Source organism: Spermophilus citellus, assembly GCF_964194105.1.
Source record: "Spermophilus citellus genome assembly, chromosome: 7".
Classification (NCBI taxonomy): Eukaryota; Metazoa; Chordata; class Mammalia; order Rodentia; family Sciuridae; genus Spermophilus; species Spermophilus citellus.
In genome coordinates, this window is record NC_138188.1 from 108,804,405 (window position 1) to 108,827,754 (window position 23,350).

A 23,350-nucleotide genomic window follows, 5' to 3' on the forward strand; every position below is an offset into this window, starting at 1 on the left:
GCAGTCTCAGCAGACAGGTAGAAATACTGCTAAGGGAGGAGGGCAGTGTCAAAGGTAGGCAGGCCTAATGTGCTCGGTTGCCCAAGTTTTTTGTTTTGCAAAATTCCACAGCCTGTCCCCTGTGCCTCTGACCCCCTAGGGGTCACCTCAGTCATTCTGGAGCAGAGGCTCAGACTGGATGGTTGGAATTGACCCCATGGTACTAATCTGGGGCATTGGGCCACTTTCATTGTGCTATCTGTCCCTCTCTCTTTTATAGCCATACCATTAATCAGTGGGGTTTTCCTTGCCTTCTCTTGGTATGACCAGTACCTTGGACTCTGGAAGTGGTTTTGTGTTTGGTTGTCCTTTCCATTTGCTTTAGGAGCATCATTTGGTGGTGGTGGTGGTTGTGGTTACTTGCCTCACTGTCCCTCAGGCTTCCCCTGTGCCTTCTAGTTTCTCTGTGGGGCAGCCTCCTCCAAGGCGGTGGGCCCACCATGTGTGTGCAGGAAACAAGCCTTCATGATCCCACCTAGGATGAGATTCAAAGGAGGTCTGCAGAGGCTTCTGTGTTTCTAACATCCCAGCTCTTATATTAATTCTGTCTGCCTTGCATTTAATTATTAATACGCAACCATTATTTCAGGTCTTCCTCTGTGCTATGTTAAAAGGACAGTCTAGAAATAGGACAAAGACTAAGAGGTGATGACTGCCCCTGGGGCTTGCACATGAGAAGCACACACAGTTATGGCCCCTCCTGAAGTGATGTTGGTGGCTCTGCTCTCTGACTCTGGACTGTTGGGAAGAAAAGTAGTAGGAAGCATGGCATTCTGCCCATCCTGGATCCCCAGAGGCAGAGAAGCCTGCACTTCACCTTGAGATGGGAATGAGGACAAGCTTGCTGGTGTTCTCAGAGTTCTGCCCTTGTAAAATGTTCTGTAAACAGTGACATGTCTATGGGAGTGGGGTTCTCATGTCCCAGTATCTGCCATCCCACACAGCCCTCCACTCAGAGGAGCCAGCTTGCATAAGATAAGAGGTCACGCACCCTCGAATGTAGCTTGTTTGGGAGAAGTGGATATTGTGCTGTTTCTGGGTAATTTTTAACCAAGAGTGCGATGTACCCCAGATATTTGGGTGGCCCTTTTCTTAGCCAGAAATAGGACCAATGGCAACAGTCCCTTTTATTACATTAACTCTCCTCAGTCCTGCTTGTTTGACTTCTGTACACAATATTTGGAATTGAGATGAGCATCAGGACTTCTAGCAAATAGAGTTAGACTTATTAAAAACAATTTTTGCAGCAGTATAAAAGAAACTTTTAAAGTTCAACCATTGCACTATTGTGCAATCATCCTCCCTGTTTAACCATTGTTCACATGCATGCGTGTTTTACAATTACTATGGGCGTATGACGTGCTCCATGCTTTATCTGCTGCCATTTCCTAGAATCTTATTAATTTTACCTTCATGACTTTAACTTTAATACCTGGAGAATGTTTTACTTTTTTGATGTTCCATAATTTGCTTGACCAGTCCCTTCATGGGACATCCGAACAGGGTGTTTCCAATCCACTACTTGAAATAATACCTCTGCAGATCACCGTGTGTATATAGTATTTGTTCTTTTAATGTCAGTCCTTGGACTAAATTCCCAGGAGTAACATTAATAGATCAAAAATGATATCTTTGTTTTCCAAACCATGAGCATTTTCCTGCATCCCCAAGAGAGGAAAAAGAGATTGTTATAATTGTTCTTAATTGTGCTTATTTGATTCTTCCACATTTCAGAAGCAAAGACTGAAAAGGAACTCTTACATTAGAAAGGGAGTTTTCTGGTTTGAAATTCTTCCCCTGACTTAAGGGAGAAACTTGAAGTCAGGACAAGGCCAGGACAGTCAACTTTCTATGTCCACAGTGGTTATTCCCGTGCGTTGGCTGGGTACCACTGCCCTCCACTCTGACATACATGCAGGCTTGGCCATCTCTCCCCCAGCTCCTCCTCAGGTAGAGGAGAAAGGGAAAACCAAGCAAACAAACAAAAGCCATCATCCAGCGAGAGGTTATCCCCAGCCCACTGAGCAAATAGCCATACCAACAAGTCCTTACCCCTAGTGCAGGTGGAAGAGGGCCCCAGAGAGGCCCTTCAGTTGAGCCCCTCTTGGCTATAGCAGATGTCCCCACCTGCCCAGCATGTAACACACAGCTCCTGCAAAAGCCTCTGTTGCTTCTTGGTGCTCTAAGGAAGAGGCAGAGAAAGAGAGGGAGAAAATGTGGAAGGGGGTGTCTAGCTTCCAGGTCTCTAAAGTGCCCTGCCCCTAGCATTTTTCTAGGCACAGTAAATATCCATACCTAAGGCAGTAACACATTTGAGACTGGGTTGATTGCAGACCCTGGAAAGCAATGGGCAGCCATATAGTGGCTTAAGTCCTATTTGCCCTTGGAGCATTTGTCCCTGCCTCCTGCCATTAGTAGGTGTTGCCCTTGCCTATTGGCCCCCCTAGGAACTCAGTGACCCTTCCTCTCAACTCCTTTGGAGGCCTGCCTAAGGAGAGGCAGTCCCATCTATGCTTTGCTGCTGCCAAGACTTCCTGACCAGGGGTTGGGCAGGCCTGCTCCACCCCACTACTCTTAACCCCATTTCCCTCTGTCGCCTCTTCCCTCTAAACACAGAGCTTTCCTTTCCTTGCCTGCCTTGAGCTTTGGACTTTCTGTTTGGCTTTCTAATTGCTGTTCCTCATTCCTTGCTAATCTGCTTTTCCTTTTGCTGCCCAATGTCTTGCAGTCCTCCTCTTTGCTAGCAGCCCGGCAGGCTTCCTCAGAAGTACCTACTGCTGCAGACCTTGTCAGTGCAATAGAAAAGTTGGTCAAAAGCAAGCTGGTAAGTGGGGGTCCTGGAGGCAGTTCTGTGTGCGTCTCACCTCCATGCGGCTCCCAGGGCCTTGAATCTACTCCAAGTTCTCATTTTCACTTATCCTCATCCCTCCTGTAGAATTATTTCCAATGATGATGGTTTTTGAAAACCTGTGCTCCAAAATTGGCTTTATTTTGGAATGAGCATGGGAAATTAACAGGCCTTTATGGGGTTGTGATGTTAGCAAAAGGCATAAAGTATCCCATACAAATTAGCCTCACGGTAAGCCTGACCCGCTGGCCCCCAGGCAAGTGGCCTTTAGTCAGTGACTGAGGTGTCTGGATGCTCTGAAGCTCATGCACTGGACTGCTGAAACAGGTGGGTCTTTGAAAATACCAAATAATTTTATTTAGGGAGCTTCTAGCTTGCAAAGTCTTGCAAAATTAAGACTGCTGGTTCTAAAGGGGAATGGGCAAAAGTGTATAGATATCTTGCCACAAAAAATCAAGGGAATAGGATGCGGTGGCACATGCCTATAATCCCAGCAGCTCGGGAGGCTGAGGCAGGAGGATCATGAGTTCAAAGCCAGCCTCAGAAAAAGCAAGATGCCGAGCAACTCAATGAGACCCTGTCTCTAAATAAAATACAAAATAGGGCTGAGGATGTGGCTCAGTGGCCGAATGCCCCTAAGTTCAATCCACAGTATCCCTCTCCACCCCAGAAAAAAATCAAGGGACCTGGTGCCTCTCTCCATCATGGAAGGAAAAACTGAACATACGCACTGGCAGCTGGTCTAGCCTGTGACTATCCAGTGGACCCATCACGCCACCTGAAGGCAGGGTGGTCAGTCTGAGCTGGCTCGGGACTTTGGCAAAGTGCCAGTGAAAATTCATTTCTGGATGGTTCATTAGGACAGAGTTGCCCTCCACTCCCAGGCTTTGACGTCTAAGTATCACTGTAAGATGATAATTTGAAGCATTTTCCTTTCTTTCTCATCTGTGTCACCCATTTGGCTTTTCCTGCAATCTCATTAAGATAAATGCCTATGCTCCTACCAGGCTTCTGCTGGGAAGTCTTGTTAATCACCACTGTTTAGACCTTTCTCCACCAGGCCCAAGAATTAGGGGGAGACGGAGCATCCTCTCTAGAGCAAGCTGCCAATAATTTTGATTCCAATGACTTCCTTTTCAGATATGCCAGTTTTATAGTGTATAAATGAGGTTTAACACATATGATCTTATTCTTTTCCTACCAAATTTTCCTTTCAAATTAGAAAAAAAAATGGCTGGTGGTTTGAGTTACGAGCATCAGACTCTGCGCCTGCCCATTTTTCTGCTGTCTCTCCTTGTCCTCCCAGCGGGAGTCAAGGGCTTTCATGGTCACCACTGACTTTTCAAAGTCACACGTTTGGCTTTGCCCCCTTTGCATTTTTGTTCCTACCACTTCACTTCTCCAGAGTGTTCTGCCTCTTGTGTTTGCTTATCTAGTGCATAATGGACCTTCAAGGTCCCACTCAAACTCATCTCTCCACAAGGACTTCCCTGACCACTCCACGCCAAACATCCTCTCAAATCCAACTGCAGTTTCAAATGCCAGATGCTACTTGCGGCACCTCTTAGACAGCTCTGTTGTGCCATTTGTTAAAATACCATGATGTTTTCACTTGCAGTTTACCTCCCCAGCTAGATGATAAGTCGTTTAGGACATTCATATTTTTTCCTCCAGTTGTATACAGGAGTCTTTTATACTTAATGGGTTCTTCATGAATACTTGTTTCAAAAAAATCCAGGGGCTGGGGCTGTAGCTCAGTGGCAGAATGCTTGCCATGAGACACTGGGTTCAATCCTTAGCACTGCATAAAAAAAAAAAATAAATTCAATAAAGGCATCTACAATTACAAAGAAAATGTTTTTAAATCCAGATTTTTTTATATTTTAGGTTACCTTTCCCCTGCTATTGCTGACTTGTGCTATTGAGAGTCTCCTCAGTCCTCTAGTTTGTGTGATCAGTGAATCTGTTGTGCCTCTGAGCAGAGTTGTTGACAAGTCCCATAAGAACAGATTTCCCAAAGAAGAGGAAGAGTGGGATGGCATTGGAGATGATCAACCCTATAACCAGCTGTCAATCAATGTCTATTGAATGAATATTGTTACTGCAGTGAGTTTACCATAACAAAGGCTTTAACTTCCACCAATAACTTCTCCTTAAGGACCTCCAGTGAGCCCAGAATTACAGAGATTTCTTTGGCTTAACATATGAAACCAAGTGCATTTTAAGAAAGGAGTAATAAAGTAGTGGCTTTGTTTCTTAGAATCATGTCACCAAAATTTGATTCTTTTACCTTCCCTCCACTTTCTCTTTTTTCCCATCCCACTGTGGAACAGCAGTGGAGCAACAGAAAATTGAGACTATTCCAGCCATGTGTGAGAACACTAAGTTGCCTCTTCATCTCTAAGACTTCTGTTCCTATTCCTCATCAGTTCCTTGGCTTGGAAGGAAAAAAAAAAGTAGAGCTCATAAAAGTTTTGGAATATTTATTTGATCAAATAAAACAGTGTGAAAGCTGCCAAAATATCCAATGTTATCATAGACTTGGTTAATGAAAGTTCAATGTATAGGTCAAGAGAAGTAATAGTTCCATTGTGCTATTCATACCACACCTGTCCTGAGTGGTGTGTAATACATTGTATTCTAAATGCAGCATTCTAGAATGATCTTGAATAAACTGGAAGAGCCCAAGAGGAGGTAAACAGTACCATGTTGTCCATGTCAGGTTAAAGAGACAGAGACTCTGTTTGGGGAGAAGTTAGAAGCATGGCAGAGCCATCTTCCAATTACTGAAGCACTGCAGTGGGACTGAAGGGTTGGTCTGCCTGGGCTGCTCCAGAGGCAGGACCTAGGTGCGCAGGTGGGAGTTTTCTTAGGGTAGTGTAAAGAAGAACTATCAAAGTCCTTCTCAATGTGCAGAGTCCATTTTACAGAAGCATCAGTTAGCTTAAACCTTTATCCATAGTTGTTGTTGTTGTTGTTTTAATTTCCTTATCGGTTGCTCAAGCAGTGGCCCCAAATTCTGCACTTAGAATTCAGTTGCCCTATGTGTCCCCATGCACCAAAGCTGCTCCTGTTGCTTTATGGCCATGTAGTCATTGTTGCATCAAAGCTTCTGCCTCAGTGTGAGCGCTGATCTTCATTGCCCAGGAACCGCCAACAGAGCTAGCATACTAACATACTTTCTGGTTTATGTGTTAAGGTATTGTCTTTAACTTTGAGCCAGGAGTAAGCTCTCCCTCTGCTATCCACGTGTGATTTTTTTTTTTTTTTGGAGGGGGTACTGGGATTGAACCCAGGAGTACTTAACCACTGAGCTACATCCACAGTCCTTTTTAAACATTTTAAAATTTGAGACAGGGTCTCACTAAGTTGCTTAGGGCTTTGCTAAGTTGCTGAGGTTGGCTTTGAACTTGCAGTCCTCCTGCCTCAACTTCCCAAGTTGCTGGAATTATAGGTGTGTGTCACCACACCCAGTACCCCATGTGATTTTTAATAGTTTTTTTCTAGATCTGTGGACAGCTATTGCTGGTATAAAGTATGTAAGGAACCTGAAGACCCAGGTTTCCATTCTACTTCTGCTACCAGTAATATGGCCCTGGGAAAGTGTATTGGGCTCTCCTTTATCTCGCTTATCCATGATGAATCTGTTCACCTGAATCTAATCTCAAAAGAATAATTCTGATGGTTGAGTAGGTAGGAACGTGTTTTACAAACTGATAAGCAGGCACCTGCAAATGTTAATTCCTGGCCACTTCAACAGCCTTGTGAGGGCAAAGGGAACTGCATCATCCTCATCTCCCATTGCCCAGTGTGGTGCTGGAAAAGTGGAAACTTACATGGCTGCTAATAGATTGGCCATTGGGTAGATGTTGCAGGGTAGTTGTTTAGCAGTCTATAGGAATTGGTTTTATTCCTCAAGTGTAAGGAATGAGAGCTTCCTGGCCATGTGAGACTGTGTCTCTATACTGTGGTCCTGAAGCCCCAGGATTCTACCCTGCCTGGCACAGAAGATCACACTTCCAGAAAGGAAGCCCCTCTCTGAGCTCATCATCAGGTGGCATGCCAAAACAGGTCACTAGACTCCAGATGACCCTGCTGGATGCTTGCTTGCTAAGAGTCCTCTGCCTCTAGGAGCACTGAGCCAGTCGTGAGCTCTTCTTGAGTCCATCTGGTGGCCTAGCATCCTGACAGTGTGCCCTGTCTGCATCAGCAAGGCTTTCCACCCTTTGGTTCTCTTGCTGTGCTAGCATTTGCTTCCTTGGCCAGCCTCATGGGCCACAGAGGAACCTGGCAAGGACCAGGCTGTACTTGTGCATGTTACACGAATTGGCTTGTTTTATAAGTTGCCTTGGGAAAGTGAATTGGTCTACTTGGACTCTCCTTTATCTCACTTATCAGTGATGATTCTGTTCACCTGAACCTAATCTCAAGCAAGTAATGATGATTGAGTAGGCAGGAACATGCTTTATAAACTGATAAGCAGGCCCCTGAAAATGGGGTGGAGTTAGCAGAACTTCCTGGTCTAGATGGAAAAAAATAATGGCCCCATCATATCCACAGTGGAGGTATATGTTTTTAGGAACTGGATTCATTTGGAATTCCTCTGTGGAAGAAATTTCTGAGATGCTTGTCAGAATAGAAAAATGTAGAATTCCATCAAAAATAAAAAAAAAAATCAACCCCCAAATCACAAACCTAAAATGTCATTTGTCTGAAAAATCTACACCTCAGTTTTTCCACTATCAGTTGTTCCCATGCCCACCCCAAGTTTGCCTAGGAATGGCTTAAATCTAATGTTTATTGGCCAGAGAATATTATCCAAGTTTTAAAAAATATTTTATGTACATATTTGAGGTTACCACAAAATATTATGATATACACATAGATGGTTAAATGGTTACTATAGAAGAGAAATTAATACAACCATCATCCCACACATGATTTTTTCCCTGGAGATATGGCCAGTGGTTAAGTAGAGCAGCTGAAACTACTTATTTGACAAAAACCCTTAATATAATACAACTTTACTAACAATGGTCCTCAGATAGTGCATTAAATCTCCGGAACTAGCTTGTTACATCTTATATATCTGTTACTTTATATCCTTTGATCTATATAGTTCCTCTTTTTTCACTTGATCTCTCTCCTCCCACCCCAAGTAACCACTATTTTATTCTCTCTCTTTTTTTTTTTTTTTTTTTTTTTGTACCAGAGATTAAGCTCAGGGGCACTTAATCACTGGCCATATCTCCAGCCCTTTTTTGTATTTCATTTAGAGACAGAGTCTCACTGAGTTATTTAGGGCCTTGTTAAGTGGCTGCAGCTGACTTTGAACTCACAAGACACCCAGGTTACTATTTTATTCATCTCTATATATTGGACATTTTTTGAAAAGATTCCACATATAAGTGAGATCATGCAATATTTCTCTTTCTTTATATGTTTATTTCATTTAGCATGATCTTCACCCATGTTGTGGAAAATGGCAGAATTTCCTTTCTTTTTTAAATATCTATTTATTTATTTATTTATTTTTAGTTATAGGTGGACACAATTATCTTTATTTTATATTTATGTGGTGCAAAAAGATTGAACCAAGTACCTCACACATACTAGTTGAGTGTTCTACCTCTGAGCCACACACCCGCCCCAAAATTTCCTTTCTTAAGGCTGAAAAATATCACATACACACATACACCCTACCACAGTGTCTTTATCCATTCATTCACCAACAGACACTTAGGGTTTTTCCACATCTTAGCTACTGTGAATAGTACAGCACTGAACATAGAGGCACAAATATGTTTACAAGGTGCAGTTTCATAACCTTTGGGCATGCATATACCCAGTCCTGTCAATTGTGGGTCTTGTGACAGTTTTATTTTTAATTTTCTTTAGGAACCGCCATACTGTTTTTCATAATGGCTGCACCACTCTTCATTTTCATTCCCACCATTCCTTCCCCTTTCTCTTTGCCAGCACTTGCGCGTGCGCTCGCGCTCGCTCTCTCTCTCTCTCTCTCTCTCTCTCTCTCTCTCTCTCTCTCTCTCTCTCTTCACTCCTTAGCTCTTTCTTCTCTAGCACCTCCTCATGCCAGCACCCATAACACAGTCACTTACTGGTCCCTCCCCTCTCCTCTACCTGCCCTGGGCTTGCCGCTTCTGGGCTGCCCCACATGGTTCATTCACCCCATGACTTTTACTCTCTGGGCTGCTGCTGCCTGGAATGTCCTCCCATTTCATTTCTCAATGACTGTCCCTCTGTATCCACAGGTTCTACATCTGTGAATTCAACCAACTACAGATTGAAAATATTTAAGAAAAATTTGTGTCTGTACTAAACATGTCATTTTTCTAGTCTTTATTCTCTAAACAATACAGTATAGCAACTAATTATTAGCACTTACATTGTATTAGATATTAGAGATGATTTGAAGTATTCAGGAGGATGTGCATAGGTCATATTGCAAATCTTAAGTGGGGCAGAAGTTCTCATTGTGGCAGAAAACTGGCCTGTTTCCTCCAGGAGAAGCACTAATTGCAGGTCACCTTTACTTGCCCTTGATTGGAGCCTAGTATCCAACTCTAATACAGGCAACCAGGTCTTCAGAGGGAATCACTCTTGAATGACTGCCAGCATTATAGCTAACTCCATGATTTAAGGCAAATTACCCAGCATACCGATTAGCCAAGCCCTTTATTTCCCTCTTCCTGCTCTCACTGAATCTACCCTTTTAACTCTGTGCCTGAGAGTCCTGCCCCAGAGACAACTTGGGCTTCTTTGCTCACAGAACAATCAGGAGGACATGGAATGCATTTCATTCTGCAACACTTTGGACTCCTTAGATGTCCTTCATTCTCTAGATGGGCTGAGAGTGGCCCAACTCAAGCTGGATGTGCCGTGGGGGCATCTTGTAAGCAGAGCTGTAGGCCTGCTTCCTGGGCCTGGCAGTCTCCTTCCTGCCATCCAGCAGGCTAAAGAACAAAGACCACAAAAGGACAATGGGAAGAGGAGGAGAAAGTAAGAGGCACTAATAGGATCCGTCACCAGCTGGGTCCATCTGTCTAGAAGCCTGTCTCTGGTGATGGCACCAGGGGACATGTCACTGGAAAGCCTGCCTGTCCACTGGCTTGTCAAGCCTCGGCACCAGACACTCTAATTTCCTTAATAACAGGTTACAGACTCTGTATCTATAAATGTAGCTCAACCCTTCTCGACCTTTCTTTATTTTTAGCCAATACTGCTGCTCTGGATGTAACGGCTTCCGTAGCTGATTACTTTGTTCTGTAAATACCTTTATGTCAAGTAGAAAAAAATTCTCCCTGTACGGCTGGAAAACCCTGTGCTCTTAATTCTAATTTCTTGCCTTAGTGACAAATTCATGTTTGGCATATTGTGTTTATTTGGGAGGCCAGGGAAAAGTGGATATCTCTTTCAGTGTTGAGATTTTCAGATTCAAGTTTCCGTCCTTTGTCACATAGTGTCCATCAGGATCCTCATTCCTTTTATGTTTCTTTTCCTCAGACTTTCCTGCCTCTGTTTGGTCTATGTTGAAATACAGCAGCTAAACTGGGCATGGTGGCACATGTCTGTAATCCCAGCTACATGGGGGGCTGAGGCAGGAGGATAGCAAGTTTGAGGACAGCCTGGGTAACTTAATGAGACCCTGTCTCAAATTTTTTAAAAAGTGGTGAGGGTGCTGAGGATGTGGCTCAGTGGTAGAGTGCACCTGGGATCAATGCCTAGTGCCACACACACACATAAAACAGAAAAACAAACAAAACCCACAGTTACTGATAGATAATGTCAAGTGTAGATCATTTAAGACCAGGCTTAATCTGTTGTTCCTACTACCTTTTTGCATGACACTTTTTTGATTTTTGTGACTTTAACTTAGGGCCATTTTCAGAGACTACTAAGTGAAACCTCTCCGTTTAGCCACTGTGGCTGGGATAGACAGGTGCCTTGGGTGGTTTGGATTTGTCTCTCATGCTTGTTTTACATTTGCCCACCTTGACCTTGATCTCTCATATCACCGTTTTTCCATGTGGCTTCTGTCAGTTCACATAATCAAATAGTAGGTGTTGCTTGGGTCTTCCCAGGGCACTAGTGAAAATATTAGCTTAGACCCTCTTTGAGTGTTCTTACTGTTACTAGTGCCGTCCGTGTTACTACTCACCACTGCAGAGCATTTTTAACTTTTCAGAGAGGTTGACAACTGTTGTCTCTGTCTATTTCTCAGAAATCTGTAGAGAGAAGGTTTGATCTGAAAATTGACAAATTTGGAACCATTTTAGCTGTCCATATAATATTCTGAAATTAGAATTTTTGTTCCTCACCCTTAGTTCCTTCTAAAGTACTGTATTTTTTTTAGTTTTTTTATTTGTTCTATTTGTAGATTACATTTTGATGCATCATACATAAATAAAGTCTAACTTCTCATTTGTCTGGTTTGAAGGACTGTATTAAGCCATTTAACTTCTTTTTTTTCTGATTCTATAGCACTTGATTTAAAAGAAATGAGAAGAATTAGTAAATGAAAGGAAGTCTTTGGTAAATAACCTTAGCAGAGATGTTTTTTGAAAAGGTTAAATCTACAGATTATTTCTTGTCCTCTTCAAAAGATTTATAACTGATTTAACAAAACCCTGCTTTTTTGTTTTGAGGTCTATCCCTCCTACTCCCTTATCAATTTGCATTTGATGGCCTTACAACAGATTTTCTTTTCTAACTCCTTATTTGGTACAGAATTGCAATGATTAGCTTTCCCTCTGGAGCCCTTACACAGAGATAAGTTGCTTTGACAATGGGCAATTTCATTAGGCCTGGAAAGTTGGCCAAGGACATCCTGATTGCCTAAGAAGGCGACAGCTCAGATCTCCCTGCTGCAGGAGGGTGGAAGTCTCTGGTGTCCTAATGCTTCACTGTGAATCAGTGAGAACAGCCTTGGCTGTTACTTCTCAAGCTGGTTGTGGGCAGACTGGGGGACACAGGGTTTCCAAGTGACTTTCAGTGTACAGTTCTCTGAAGCTGTTTGTTCTTGTCTTTTTAGACTCTTGAAGGAGGCTCCTACCGGGGGAGCTTGAAAGACTCTACAGGCTGCCTAAATGAGGGGATGACCCCACCCACTCCTCCCAGAAACCTGGAAGAAGAACAGAAAGCCAAGGCCCTTCGAGGCAGGATGTAAGTAACTCCCCAGATCCCACTCTTGCAGGTGTGGCGGACCGTGGTGAAGGGCTGGGGGTATTTAGGGATTCCCCACGCTGTGCTTCAACTGATCTCAGAAAGAAGTGAAGGTGACTCAGATCTATCCTGTGTAACAGTGATGAACAGTGAGCTACTTTGGCACTGTCTTGAAGAAGTTTAGGCTGAAGTGTCTTCTATTAAGTAGCAGCTATTAATGACAAAGTATGGTTTTAACTAAGATCTGATAGAAATATTAAACATGCTGATAAAAGGGAAACTGTGGGACCATTAAGATGGGTATGTAGTACCAGAGAATCCCTAATCATGGCAGAAAATCTGGTGGAGGTCACCTGAGGCGATATGCCCCAGGTATAGGCAAGTGAGAGATTAGAAGAGGAAGCTGTAGTACTGCCAGGCAGGGCTCATCTCAACCCCTCCCCAAGGGCTTTAATTCTGCATCATTTAGTTCTACAAAAACTGCCTTTCCACTTTGAATGGCTAGTGGTAAAATACAGTTCACATTGCAGTCTGTTTCACAAAGATCCTTATGCAATGCAAGGTCCGGGTTATATGCCTCCTGTTATGTGAGATGATAAGGAAGATATGGATGCCAGTAATACAGAACCATAACTCCTCCCTTACTTTAGTTTTCTTGTTCAGAGTTTGGCTGAGCTGGAAGCCAGCTGCCAATAAGTCTTGAACATAGCTCAGTGTGAAATCGTGAGCAGCAGTGAGAGTAGGGTAGGCAGATGGGAAGGGTCCCTATCTGCTGTTAGTCTGCCCTTCTCCCTCAAATTAATCACTCCTTTTGCCAAGTCACTGCAAATTGATAAGGGAGTGGGAGGGATAGACCTCAAAGCAAAAAAGCACATTTTGTTAAATCAGTTATAAAAAAAAAAATAAATGGGGCTAAATCCTTCTGTTACTGGGAAATGTGTCCAGTGAACATTTAGGACTTTGTTTCCTAGGAAACAAAAATAGAAACATCATAACAAGAGCCTTGTGTCAAAGCAGGGCTGTCCCCTCACAGTGGGGAAGAACAAGAGGCATGCAAACTCTATAATTTCATACTTACTCCCACAACTTTATGGGTGCTTAGGAAGAACCCCAAGAAGTTGGTAAATGGAATCAAGATTGAGAAATGTCATTTCCACAGGGAAATTTCCTAGGACTTTTACAAAACTGGTTCTCCTTAGCTTACATCAGTCAAGCCAAAACAAGGCTTCTATCAGGGAAACAAAAGTTTTCATCAGGGAAGTGACCCACAAGGTGGCCAATGGTCCTTAGCAAAGACAAACACTAGTCTCACTCATGTTGACCAGGCCTATGAGAATTATGTCAGCCATTGTCCAAATATGATATTGTCTGATTTTGCTACCATGGACCACAAGAGTGTGTTGCCTTTTTACCCAGGAATCCATCTCTCCTCCCTCATCTCATTCTCACCAAAGCCCCTATTTCTCCACATCCTGAGCTATCCTGAAAATCTACCCTACAGTGTCTCATCCCTTTTACTATATATCATCCTTTTGATATATATGGGAGAAGTAGGACAAACAAAATAAATTAGGTGGTATGTCAGAAGCTGGAAAAAAGAAAAGAGCAGTATGAGGGAGATCAGGAATGAGGCCAGGCTGCGGTTTTAAGTGGTTCTGACATTTGCACAAAAACCAGAAGGAGGTAAGGAGTTAGCCATGAGGAAGAGTGTTCTGGGTAGAGGGAACAGCCAGTGCCAAGGCTCTACAGGATTTCCTGTGGAAGACCAGCCCTTCCCTACCACTGTGAAAGAGAGAGGGTTAGAAGTGGGCCCAACCTATAGCTGGAAGAATTTCACAGGGACCAAAGAACAACATTTGTTTGTAGCTTTTACTGATAAGAATTGAACATGGACAGTAATTTATTATTCATTCATTTGGCAATTAATCCTGTACTGCCTTAAGATGAATATAATTTAAATCTCTGAGGTAACTTTTCAGAATGTCTTTTAATGTGTCTTAATCTCCCCCAGATACTTCACCAGCCCCTTAAGGGAAAAAGGCAAGGCTCCCCAGCAGACCTGATGCAAGTCCCCTTCCCTAGAGGCTGACAAGCCTAGCCAGCCCCAATGTGTCAGCAAATGGCTGAAGATAAAAATATCACGTGGAGACAGAGCAGTAGACCTCATCTCCACAGGCCCCTCCCAGCCCCGAATTCCCACTCTCATTTTCCTGTGGTTTTCTTTAACCGCTGTCTTCCAAGCGGTACTTGGGTCATGCTAAAGATATATTTGAATGCTTTATATATTTGGCCTTGCCAGTTCCTTCCTGTGGCCTGAAACACTCGCTGGTCTGTGCTGGAGGGAACTGGTTGGAAGTGCTGAGCAGGCTGATAAAGAAGCATGTGTTCCTTTGCTTCCTTCTCTGGCCCCCCAAGGCCCCTAGACCCCGGGGATTTGGTGAGTCCTCAGTGTCACACAGAACAAGAGTTTCAGCTGAATTGCTTCCTGGGTTCAAAATGGTTACAACCCCGGCACTGGGGTCCTTGTTTGACATCTCAGAACTTTACCCCTTTTGCCACTTGAGCCAAAAATATACTTGTGTGGCTTCAGACAAAACCTTTTCAAATCAGATAGTAAAGAATCAGACTCCAGTAGACTCAGAGCAGCCCCTGCCCTGTGCACAGCCAAAAGCATTTTATGGATAGGTCTTCCTCTTTACTGTTGGACAGAAAAAGAGGAGTGTTTGGGGCTGAGGCTTCTGGGACTCCAGTGAGCCAGTCTCAGCCATTTGCCAGGCAGTGAGCTACATGAAGGAACTCAGTCTTTGGACTCTTCAACAACTGGGTTCAAATCCCATCTCTGTCCCTCACTTTGTAATCTTGGGCAAGTTACCTAATCTTTCCATTTGAGTATTTTCATTAAATAAAGTACACTTTACAATACCTACATTTTTACAAGAATGAGAAAACCCAGATGAAGTAACTGGCCTTATAGTAAATGCTCTAAGAAGTAAAATAATTAACAAGGAAGCCAAGAAAGTAAATGTCCTTGCCATTGTTCAATCCTGCGTCTTGGGACTGAGCGCTGCCTTCAAAGTTGTGAGTGAGGAATGTCTGCAGTCAGCCTTTCTGGCCTTGACTGGGGATTTTCCAAGCCAGTTACCATAGATACCCATGTGAATAATTGTAGCTTCTAGATTATAAAGTAAAAGTTTCTCTCCATATCTGCATTTCTGGGGCCTTAACAGCTTGTTATCAAACAAGTGTCTCTCTCCTCTCTTTAGGAAGAATGGAACTGAAACGAAGGAATAAGAGTCTCATATTGATCCTTTGGCCTCAAAGCTTTTGTAACTCAGTTTTGCCAAAGTAGTTGTAGTTCTTCCTGCCCTGTGTCTCTACAGTCATTCAGGGAGAAAGAGATATAGAAAGTAGAAAGAGGATTTCAAAGCAGTTGTTCATCATCCTTGTCTGACTTGTGTGCTGGCTAAGGGAAAGTCCTTGCTGGCCTCGTGCCCTCAGAGAGCAGCAGTGAGCAACTCTGGGGTGCTTTAAGGCGTTTAAGTAACTCTACTGTGACCTTAGTGTGAAGACTTCTTGCTTAACAATAAAGAGGAACCCTCATTATTCTTCATCTCCTGCTCAGGTTTGTCCTGAATGAGCTGGTACAGACAGAGAAAGACTATGTCAAGGACCTGGGGATTGTGGTGGAGGTGAGTATCTGGTGCAGAGTGAGTCTGGGCTCACCCAACTAGGAGCAGGTTGGACCCTACATGGGCAGGGGGTTAGCTTGATGGCTGCATGTATTTTACTCTCTCTGGGTATTTGCAGGAATGGGTATTAAAATGATAGCCAGGTGTGTAATCCTAGAGACTCAGGAGGCTGAGGCAGGAGGATCACAAGTTCAAGGCCAGCCTTGGCAATTTAGGGAAACCCTGTCTCAAAATAAAAACCCAAGGGGTGAGAATATAGCTCAGCGGTAAAGCACCTCTGGGTCCCCAGTAACACACACACACACACACACACACACACACACACAGATGATTTAAAGGGTATAATTCAAATGTAATATGCAGGCACTTTTTTCTTTTCTCCTTGAAACATTTATGATATTTAGAGAGAGGTAAGGGCACAAATATTATAGCATTTGGGGAGCTTCTTGATTAGAGTTGCATCCATTTCACCTTGTTTGGGGTGATCAAGTTATGATCTTAAGAGGCTATTGGATGTTTCCTCATGTGAACATATATTCTTCAGAATTCTGAGCACCCTGGGCACAAACCAGGTAATTTTGAGTGGAATCTTGGGACTTACACATTTCCTTAGAGTTCAAGGAGAATGTCATAGCTACTAAGGAGACAGACAAAGAAAAAGCCACCAATAAGCAAGAGTGACAGGTCCCCAGTTAGGAATCAAATTGGTAATAAATACAACAGCTCCAGCTCCATAGGGATTAACTTTTGAGGACTTAAGACACTTTTTTGGAGGACAAAGCCTAAGGAAGTAAATGGATAATTTAGATGGCTTAGAGCCCTTTTGTTTAGCATCTTAAAAAAAAAAGATAGGAATTCTAAAAATTGAATTCCTAATGTTTAAATTGCCTGCTGGTTCCTAACAGTTGCCCTTTAAGTCCTCATCCTGTGAACTCTGCTGATAGATGGCTCTGTATTTGCCAATCCTGAGCTTTGGATAAAGAGACTAACCAGGCATAGAGAGGACCTGAATTCTAATTTATGGAAAGTCACTCTCCCCCTTGGGAATCTGGAGATTGAGAAACTGAAATCCAGGAAATTCAGACATCAGTGGTATGATTAAAAGTAATGTAACATGGGTACCTTGGGGGTTTTTTTGTTTGTTTGTCTTTCTGATGGGGCCATGTGCTGCCTGAACAACCTCACAACCTGATTTTACAGCTGAAATGAGATGACATAGGACTGCTACAGAGCCTAAAGTGTTAACATTTTATGACTTATTTATAGGCCAGATGTATCTAGTTCTGAGTCTTTAAAAATATAATTAACTTGAGTTAGGAGATAGGGAAGGAGAGAGGATCGTTTTCTTCTTTGTTCGGCTTTCTTTTCTTTTTTTCTTTTTTTTTTTTTTTTGGCAGAGCTGGGGATGCAACCCAGGGCCTGGCGCATGCTAGGCATGTGCTGTACCACTAAGACATAGAAACACCCAGAAACTTCATAAAAGTTTTGATTCTCACTCTGCCCAAGGGCAGAGTCTTGGCTGAATAGGAAAAACTACAGCAGCATCACCCTCAGAGTCACACAAAGCGTGGGCTTCTCTGGGTGCTCCAGGTGGCCTTGACCCTTGACCTGCAGGTGCTTTCTCAGGAGCATCCTCTTGTAACTACTGCCTGTCCCCTGCAGGGCTTCATGAAGAGGATAGAAGAGAAGGGCGTTCCTGAGGATATGCGAGGGAAGGATAAAATCGTGTTTGGGAACATTCACCAGATTTATGACTGGCATAAGGAGTAAGTGTCCCAGCTGCCCTGAGGGTCAGGGCATCCTGGGAAATCCTGGACTCTGGAATCCTTTTCTTGCATCTGATGTAAAAGTCAGAGATTGAAGGGAATCTCCTGTCATTTATCTCCCATTGAGAGGTAATGAAGTTCCAAGCAGTGTGACTTCCTCCTTTTATACTCTTTCCCCTTTTAGTTTTTTCCTGGCTGAACTGGAAAAATGTATCCAAGAGCAAGACAGACTGGCCCAGCTCTTTATTAAACATGTGAGTGACACACTGGTCTCCTCCCCGTTCACTTTAAAATTCCTTCTTTCTTCCACTCTTCCTGGATTCACTTTTCTTCTTTCCCTCTCTGAGGTTGTTTTGTGGTTTTTTTTTCTTAAACCATCTTGGCCATGTGGAAGTGGGGTCTGGCCCACTACATTTCCTAACTGCCTCAGTGTTCCTCCAAGTGTGGGCCACCCCTGTTCCCACCTCCATGTGTAGAATAGCTCAGCACTCAGAGAGCGAGCACAAGACACAAGATACCTGACTGTCGCATTCCTCGTCTTTCCCTGTGTTTTGTCAGGAGCGGAAGCTGCATATCTACGTATGGTACTGCCAGAATAAGCCGCGCTCGGAGTACATCGTAGCTGAGTACGACGCCTACTTTGAGGTGAGCTGCTCAGGCTTTGCTGAACAGGAAGGGGAAACTCAGGCCAAGAGAGCCACATTCAGAAACACCAGCCATCCTCCACCCACAGGAGTCACTGTCTCAACAGAGCCATTAGCTGCTTACTTTAGTTCCCCTGAGCATCTTTGCTTGCAGGGAGCTGAGTTGGCCTCAGCTGTGGACTGCGGGAGGAGCTTCCATTAGCAGAATGATTCTGAAACAGAGACTGATTGGAAGCTCTGATCCTTCCCCAGTGACCCCAGAGCAAACTGTGCCCACATTCTTCTGCACGGCCCCCTGGGCTGCTTGTTGAGGCCTCTCCTTGGTTGAGGGGTTTGCAGTCACTTCATAGCCTTGGTTTCTGTTCCCAGAGGTTTAATCCTGGACAGATTGACTTTGCTGTTAGAGAGGCAGCACCTTCTCTCAGAGATCAGGGCTCAGCTATATGGGTCACTGTGTCCTTGGGGCAGCTCTTCTTGCCTGACTCTGCTATGGAGAGATGAGAGAACCTGTTTCAGCTTGTCTCCCAAGACTGACAAGAGGACCAGGTGTGACAGTGCTTGCCATGAAAGCACCGTAGCCAGGCAAGAAGGCTATGGTAGCCTGTGTGATGTTGTAGTGTTTTTAACAAACAAGCGGATGTATAGGCATTTCTACCTTTTTCCTCACTTGAAGATGCTTAAACTTTATTGGGAAACATGAGGATGGGTGATCCATGCCTCGGAACCCTGACCCAGAACACTCAGCTCTTGGATTCCTTTCTTTCTAACATAGCTCCCTTGTGTTTCAGGAGGTAAAGCAGGAGCTAAATCAACGGTTGACGCTTAGCGACTTCCTTATCAAGCCCATTCAGAGAATAACAAAATACCAGCTGCTCCTCAAGGTAAGAAGCTGGGAGCCCAGGCCAGGGCTGGAAGAGCATCTCCTTAGGCTACAGCCAGTGGCTCTGTCTCCTTCACACTGTCCTGAGGGACTGTGAACTGCGTGGGCAGGCATGGGCTTTGGAGGTGCAGACTTTTCTTTCCTCTGCTATATTACTCTGTAAGCTCTGCCCCCAGATAATTTGCATAGCTCTTGCTTCTGCCCTTAAAACTGATGGTTACTTGATTTTTTTTTTCCAGTTCACTTTTTTTCACTGACTTAATACCTTTCAAAACTAACAAATAATGACATAAATTCAGAGTGGAATATGAGTGCAAAAAGAAAGGAAGGGCAAAGCCCTAAAGACCTTAGATGAGTGAAACCTAAAACTTGATCATATTTTATTTTAAATAGTAGTTTGACTTGATTTTTTTCTCCTATGGAATTTGAGACTAACTGGAAAAGTCTGGACTTCCCTTCCTCTCATGCTGTCCTGTCATTATCCCCTTTACTTTCCTCCCTTCCTTCTTCCCTCCCCATCTCCCCTAGCTTTGAAATGTTGAATATCCTGGGGGGGGGGTCTTCTTTATGTCATTACATCTAGCATGACTCATAATTTCATTTCTCAGCTACTGCAGACCATTGTCACCTCTGCCTAGAAAGAAACTCCTTAGGATGTTATTGCATTTTTACAATAAGTTTTTTTTATAGCTCTCTGACTATTTTACTGACGAATTGTACCCCTCCCTGGACTCCTCCCTGCTTCCCCTCCTTGCTAGGACTTCCTGAGATACAGTGAGAAGGCTGGCTTGGAGTGTTCAGATATCGAGGTGAGTTTTCTGCTTGTAATGCTTTCTGTTCTTAGGGACTGCATTAGGCCCTGAAGGGAAAAGATTGTCTCAGGAAAACCAAGGGTCCAGGCCAACTCCTCTCACTCTTAGCAGCATGAAAAATGGCTAGTTAATGTGCAAAGTGTTGTTTTCTAGAATTCAAGAATTCTGTCCTGGGCCAGCCTAGCACTTAGCCTACTGCTGCTCTCTTTGTGGCTGCAAGAGATCTGTATTAGGGAAGGGTGGTTTTTGACACCTTTAACATCCTCCGGAGAGTGGGCAAAATTGCAAATCCAATATGTAACTTTATCCACAAATCCAAGTAGTATTTGACTCCAACATATAAATATTTCACTTTCAGTCCCCCACCTCCATTCCAAGGATTACTCTCTAGGTAAAGTCCTTTGTGTCACCATGGGGATTATTTTAAGCCAGAGAGGTTATAGCCTTTCTGGGAAGGCTATTTTAGGTCAAAACCTCAGTGTTTCCCAAGCCAGGCAAAGCTGTTACTTGGGCTATCAGGAAGCAACAGAAAGAAGAAAGAAAAGATGAGGAGGGAAAAGCAGGGAGATGGGATAAGAATGGACGAGGTAATGATGCCCCATCATGGGTGACTGACATGGAGCCCCTGCACAGATGACCAACAACCCCCATGTAAACAGAGCCCCATGGTCCTCTGAGAGTGGGCAGCAAGGACCACATGCTTTCCTAAAATAAAGGCACTAACAAGAGGCGAGGTCCCTGTCTTCTAGCCCTGAATTGCATGAGCTTCCTGTCTAAAGGCTGTTCTCTCTCCTGAGTGACCGGTGTTCTTTCCCGCAGAAAGCTGTGGAGTTAATGTGCCTTGTTCCCAAACGCTGCAATGACATGATGAATCTGGGACGCCTGCAGGGCTTTGAGGTGAGCCCTTGGAATGCTTCCAGCCCTCTCTCCTCTGGGTGGGAGTCCTGCCAAGTACTGAGGCCTCTTCCCTTTGAAGCCCCATGTCCTGCCGTCTCTGCCTAGGCCCCTGGTTCCCAGGCCTGGAAGATGCATCTATTTAGAAAGTCCAGTGATAGGGCAGAAATAGAGCTTTTGGCCAAACTGGAGTCAGAATTCCAATGAATTTAGAAAAACCCAAAGTTCTTTATAATTAAAGCTGGCAATGACCTCTTCCCTCTTCCTTCCTGACTGAGAATATGAGAGACAGCTGGATAGCAGGATATGTGATGGGCACAGATCCTAAGTGGGAAAATGAACAGTCTTTTTTTTTTTTTTTTAAGAGAGGGTGGTTTCTGTTAAACAGATCTATGTAGTGACTGAATTTTTAGATCAGTGAACATTTCTAATTCTAAAACCTCTCAGGACACATTTCTGAACTTTGAAGAGAAGAACCATGTCTTAAGGAACAAAGCCAGGTGTCCCAAGGATAACTGAACACACAGGTTTGCTAGGGCTGCCAAAAGAAAGTACCACAAATTGGGTTAATTAAACAATAAAAATTTATATCCACAGTTCTGGAGGCTGGAACTTATTCACCCAAACCTATATTTCAGGTTTGGGTGAATAAGTTGGGCCCATGACATTCTTGAGCCAAATTGTCTTGTCTTCCTTATCCTGTGTGTCCTTGTCTGGTTTCCATGTTTGTTTGTGATAGGGGATCAGTAACTGGCTGGAAGTTTGAAATCAGGGTGTAGTCAGAGATGTTTCCTTCGGAGCACCATTAGGGAAGAATCTGTTTCAGGCCCCTCTCCTTGGCTTGTTGAGGCTGATGTCATGCTCAGTGACATTCTCCCTGTATCTTCACATCCTGTCGATGTGTCTCTGTGTCCACATTTCTCTTTTTTATAAAGACATCTGTCATATTCTATTAAAACTCAGACTGATGACCTCACTTTAACTTGATTACCTCTATAAAGACACCATTTCCAGCCAGGTGTGGAGGGACACACTTGTAATCCCAGCGGCTCAGGAGCCTAAACAGGAAGATCACAAGTTCAAAGCCAGCCTCAGCAAAAGCGAGGTATAAGCAACTCAGTGAGACCCTGTCTCTAAATGAAATACAAAATAAGGCTGGGGTTGTGGCTCAGTGGTTGAGTGCCCCTGAGTTCAATCCCTGGTCCCCTCCCCCACAAAATAAGACCCCCATGTCCCTATAAGGTCATATTCAGAGGTCCTGGGGGCCAGAACTCCAAAATATGAATTGGGGGCAAAGGGAGACACAGTTCAGCCCTTAACAGTGAACATTTGAAGACAAATTGACTTTCCTAATTTATACTTCATAAATGACTATTAAAAATTGATGTCCAAATCTCATAAATTAAACATGTTTTGAATATTAATATGATAAAATTATAACCAACAGTTATTAACTGGTACCTAGAAGTTACTGATCCCCCTGGAAAAAGATGTGGGGTTTCTAATTCTGTTTCCCAGTAAATCCTGCTATCTATGATTTCATTATTCCTTTTTGAAGAAAATGGATTTTTTGAAGCTGAGATAATTAGTAAATGACCCCCCTCCCCAACCCCACTCCCCAGCTAAATCAGAATAGATAAAATGGTACAGGTAAACTAGTGGTGTAAGTTAATCAGGAGGTGCTATATTTCAGGTTTTGGTGAATAAGTTGGGCTCATGACATTCTTGAGCCAAATTGTCTTGTCTTCCTTATCCTGTGTGTCCTTATCTGGTTTCCATGTTTGTTTGTGATAGGAACTAGGTGGAGGGTCTCTAGCTGTCCATTTTCTTAGATTCCTGGCTCTCCAAGGCAGACCTGACCTGTTAGCTTAAGCAGAGTTACTCAGCAGAAATACACTCTTTGAGTGTGTGTGTGGCTTTTCTTTGGTCATACTGGAGGGACTTTTATACTTTCTCCCTTGGCATTATGCCAAGTGTGAGGCTATTCTGGATAAACCAAGTAATCCCTTTTGCTCTTGGATCTTGAAGCCCCTGTGTTTTCTGAACAAGAGTCTGACTGGCCTTTCTCAGGTCTCTGGAAGAATGGCATCTGATTGTGCCATCCAACCCAAGTGAGCCTTCAGGGTGCATGTGTGTGTGTCCATGTAAGCCCACACACAGGAGCATGCAGTTCTTTTCTCTTTGAAATCAAACAGCATTGACCTGTTTTCATCAAGCTGCAGAGAATCTGCTTTGCTTTCCTTCAGCTAATTGAGAAAGACAATGAATGTATGTCTCTTCCCTGAATCCATGGCTTGGGACTGGGTAGAAGCTGGAGCCCCCTCTTCTAATTCCCTCCCTCTCCAATCTCTGGCTTTCTCTTTAGCATTGGCTGCCTCTATCACACGATCAGGTTCTTGTGTAATATTAATAGAGCTTTTAGAGCTTTCCTGGCTAGCTGGTCACTGGCTTAATATTAACTTTGGACCAGGGTAGAGATAAGCCTGTTTGGCTGTCGACCTTGGCAGTGAGAAGCCAAGCAGAGGGCAGGCATTTCTCAGGCACACAAAAGAAAAAAATGACCCCTGTGCCAGGTCATGTTTGGAATAAGGCACC

General features: G+C 43.7%; 1 protein-coding gene across 10 annotated transcripts in view; it reads left to right on the top strand.

The window, feature by feature from the left end:
* KALRN (kalirin RhoGEF kinase) overlaps positions 1-23,350 on the top strand; it is a 662,170-nt gene that overhangs the window by 581,422 nt on the left and 57,398 nt on the right. For all 10 annotated transcript variants that reach the window (XM_081301757.1, XM_081301753.1, XM_081301759.1 and 7 more), the window contains 8 exons: positions 11,940-12,070; positions 15,693-15,759; positions 17,422-17,525; positions 17,710-17,779; positions 18,084-18,170; positions 18,958-19,050; positions 19,808-19,858; positions 20,681-20,758. In XM_081301757.1, coding sequence (XP_081157883.1) covers positions 11,940-12,070; positions 15,693-15,759; positions 17,422-17,525; positions 17,710-17,779; positions 18,084-18,170; positions 18,958-19,050; positions 19,808-19,858; positions 20,681-20,758 — 681 coding nt within the window. The remainder of the gene's footprint in view (positions 1-11,939; positions 12,071-15,692; positions 15,760-17,421; positions 17,526-17,709; positions 17,780-18,083; positions 18,171-18,957; positions 19,051-19,807; positions 19,859-20,680; positions 20,759-23,350) is intronic.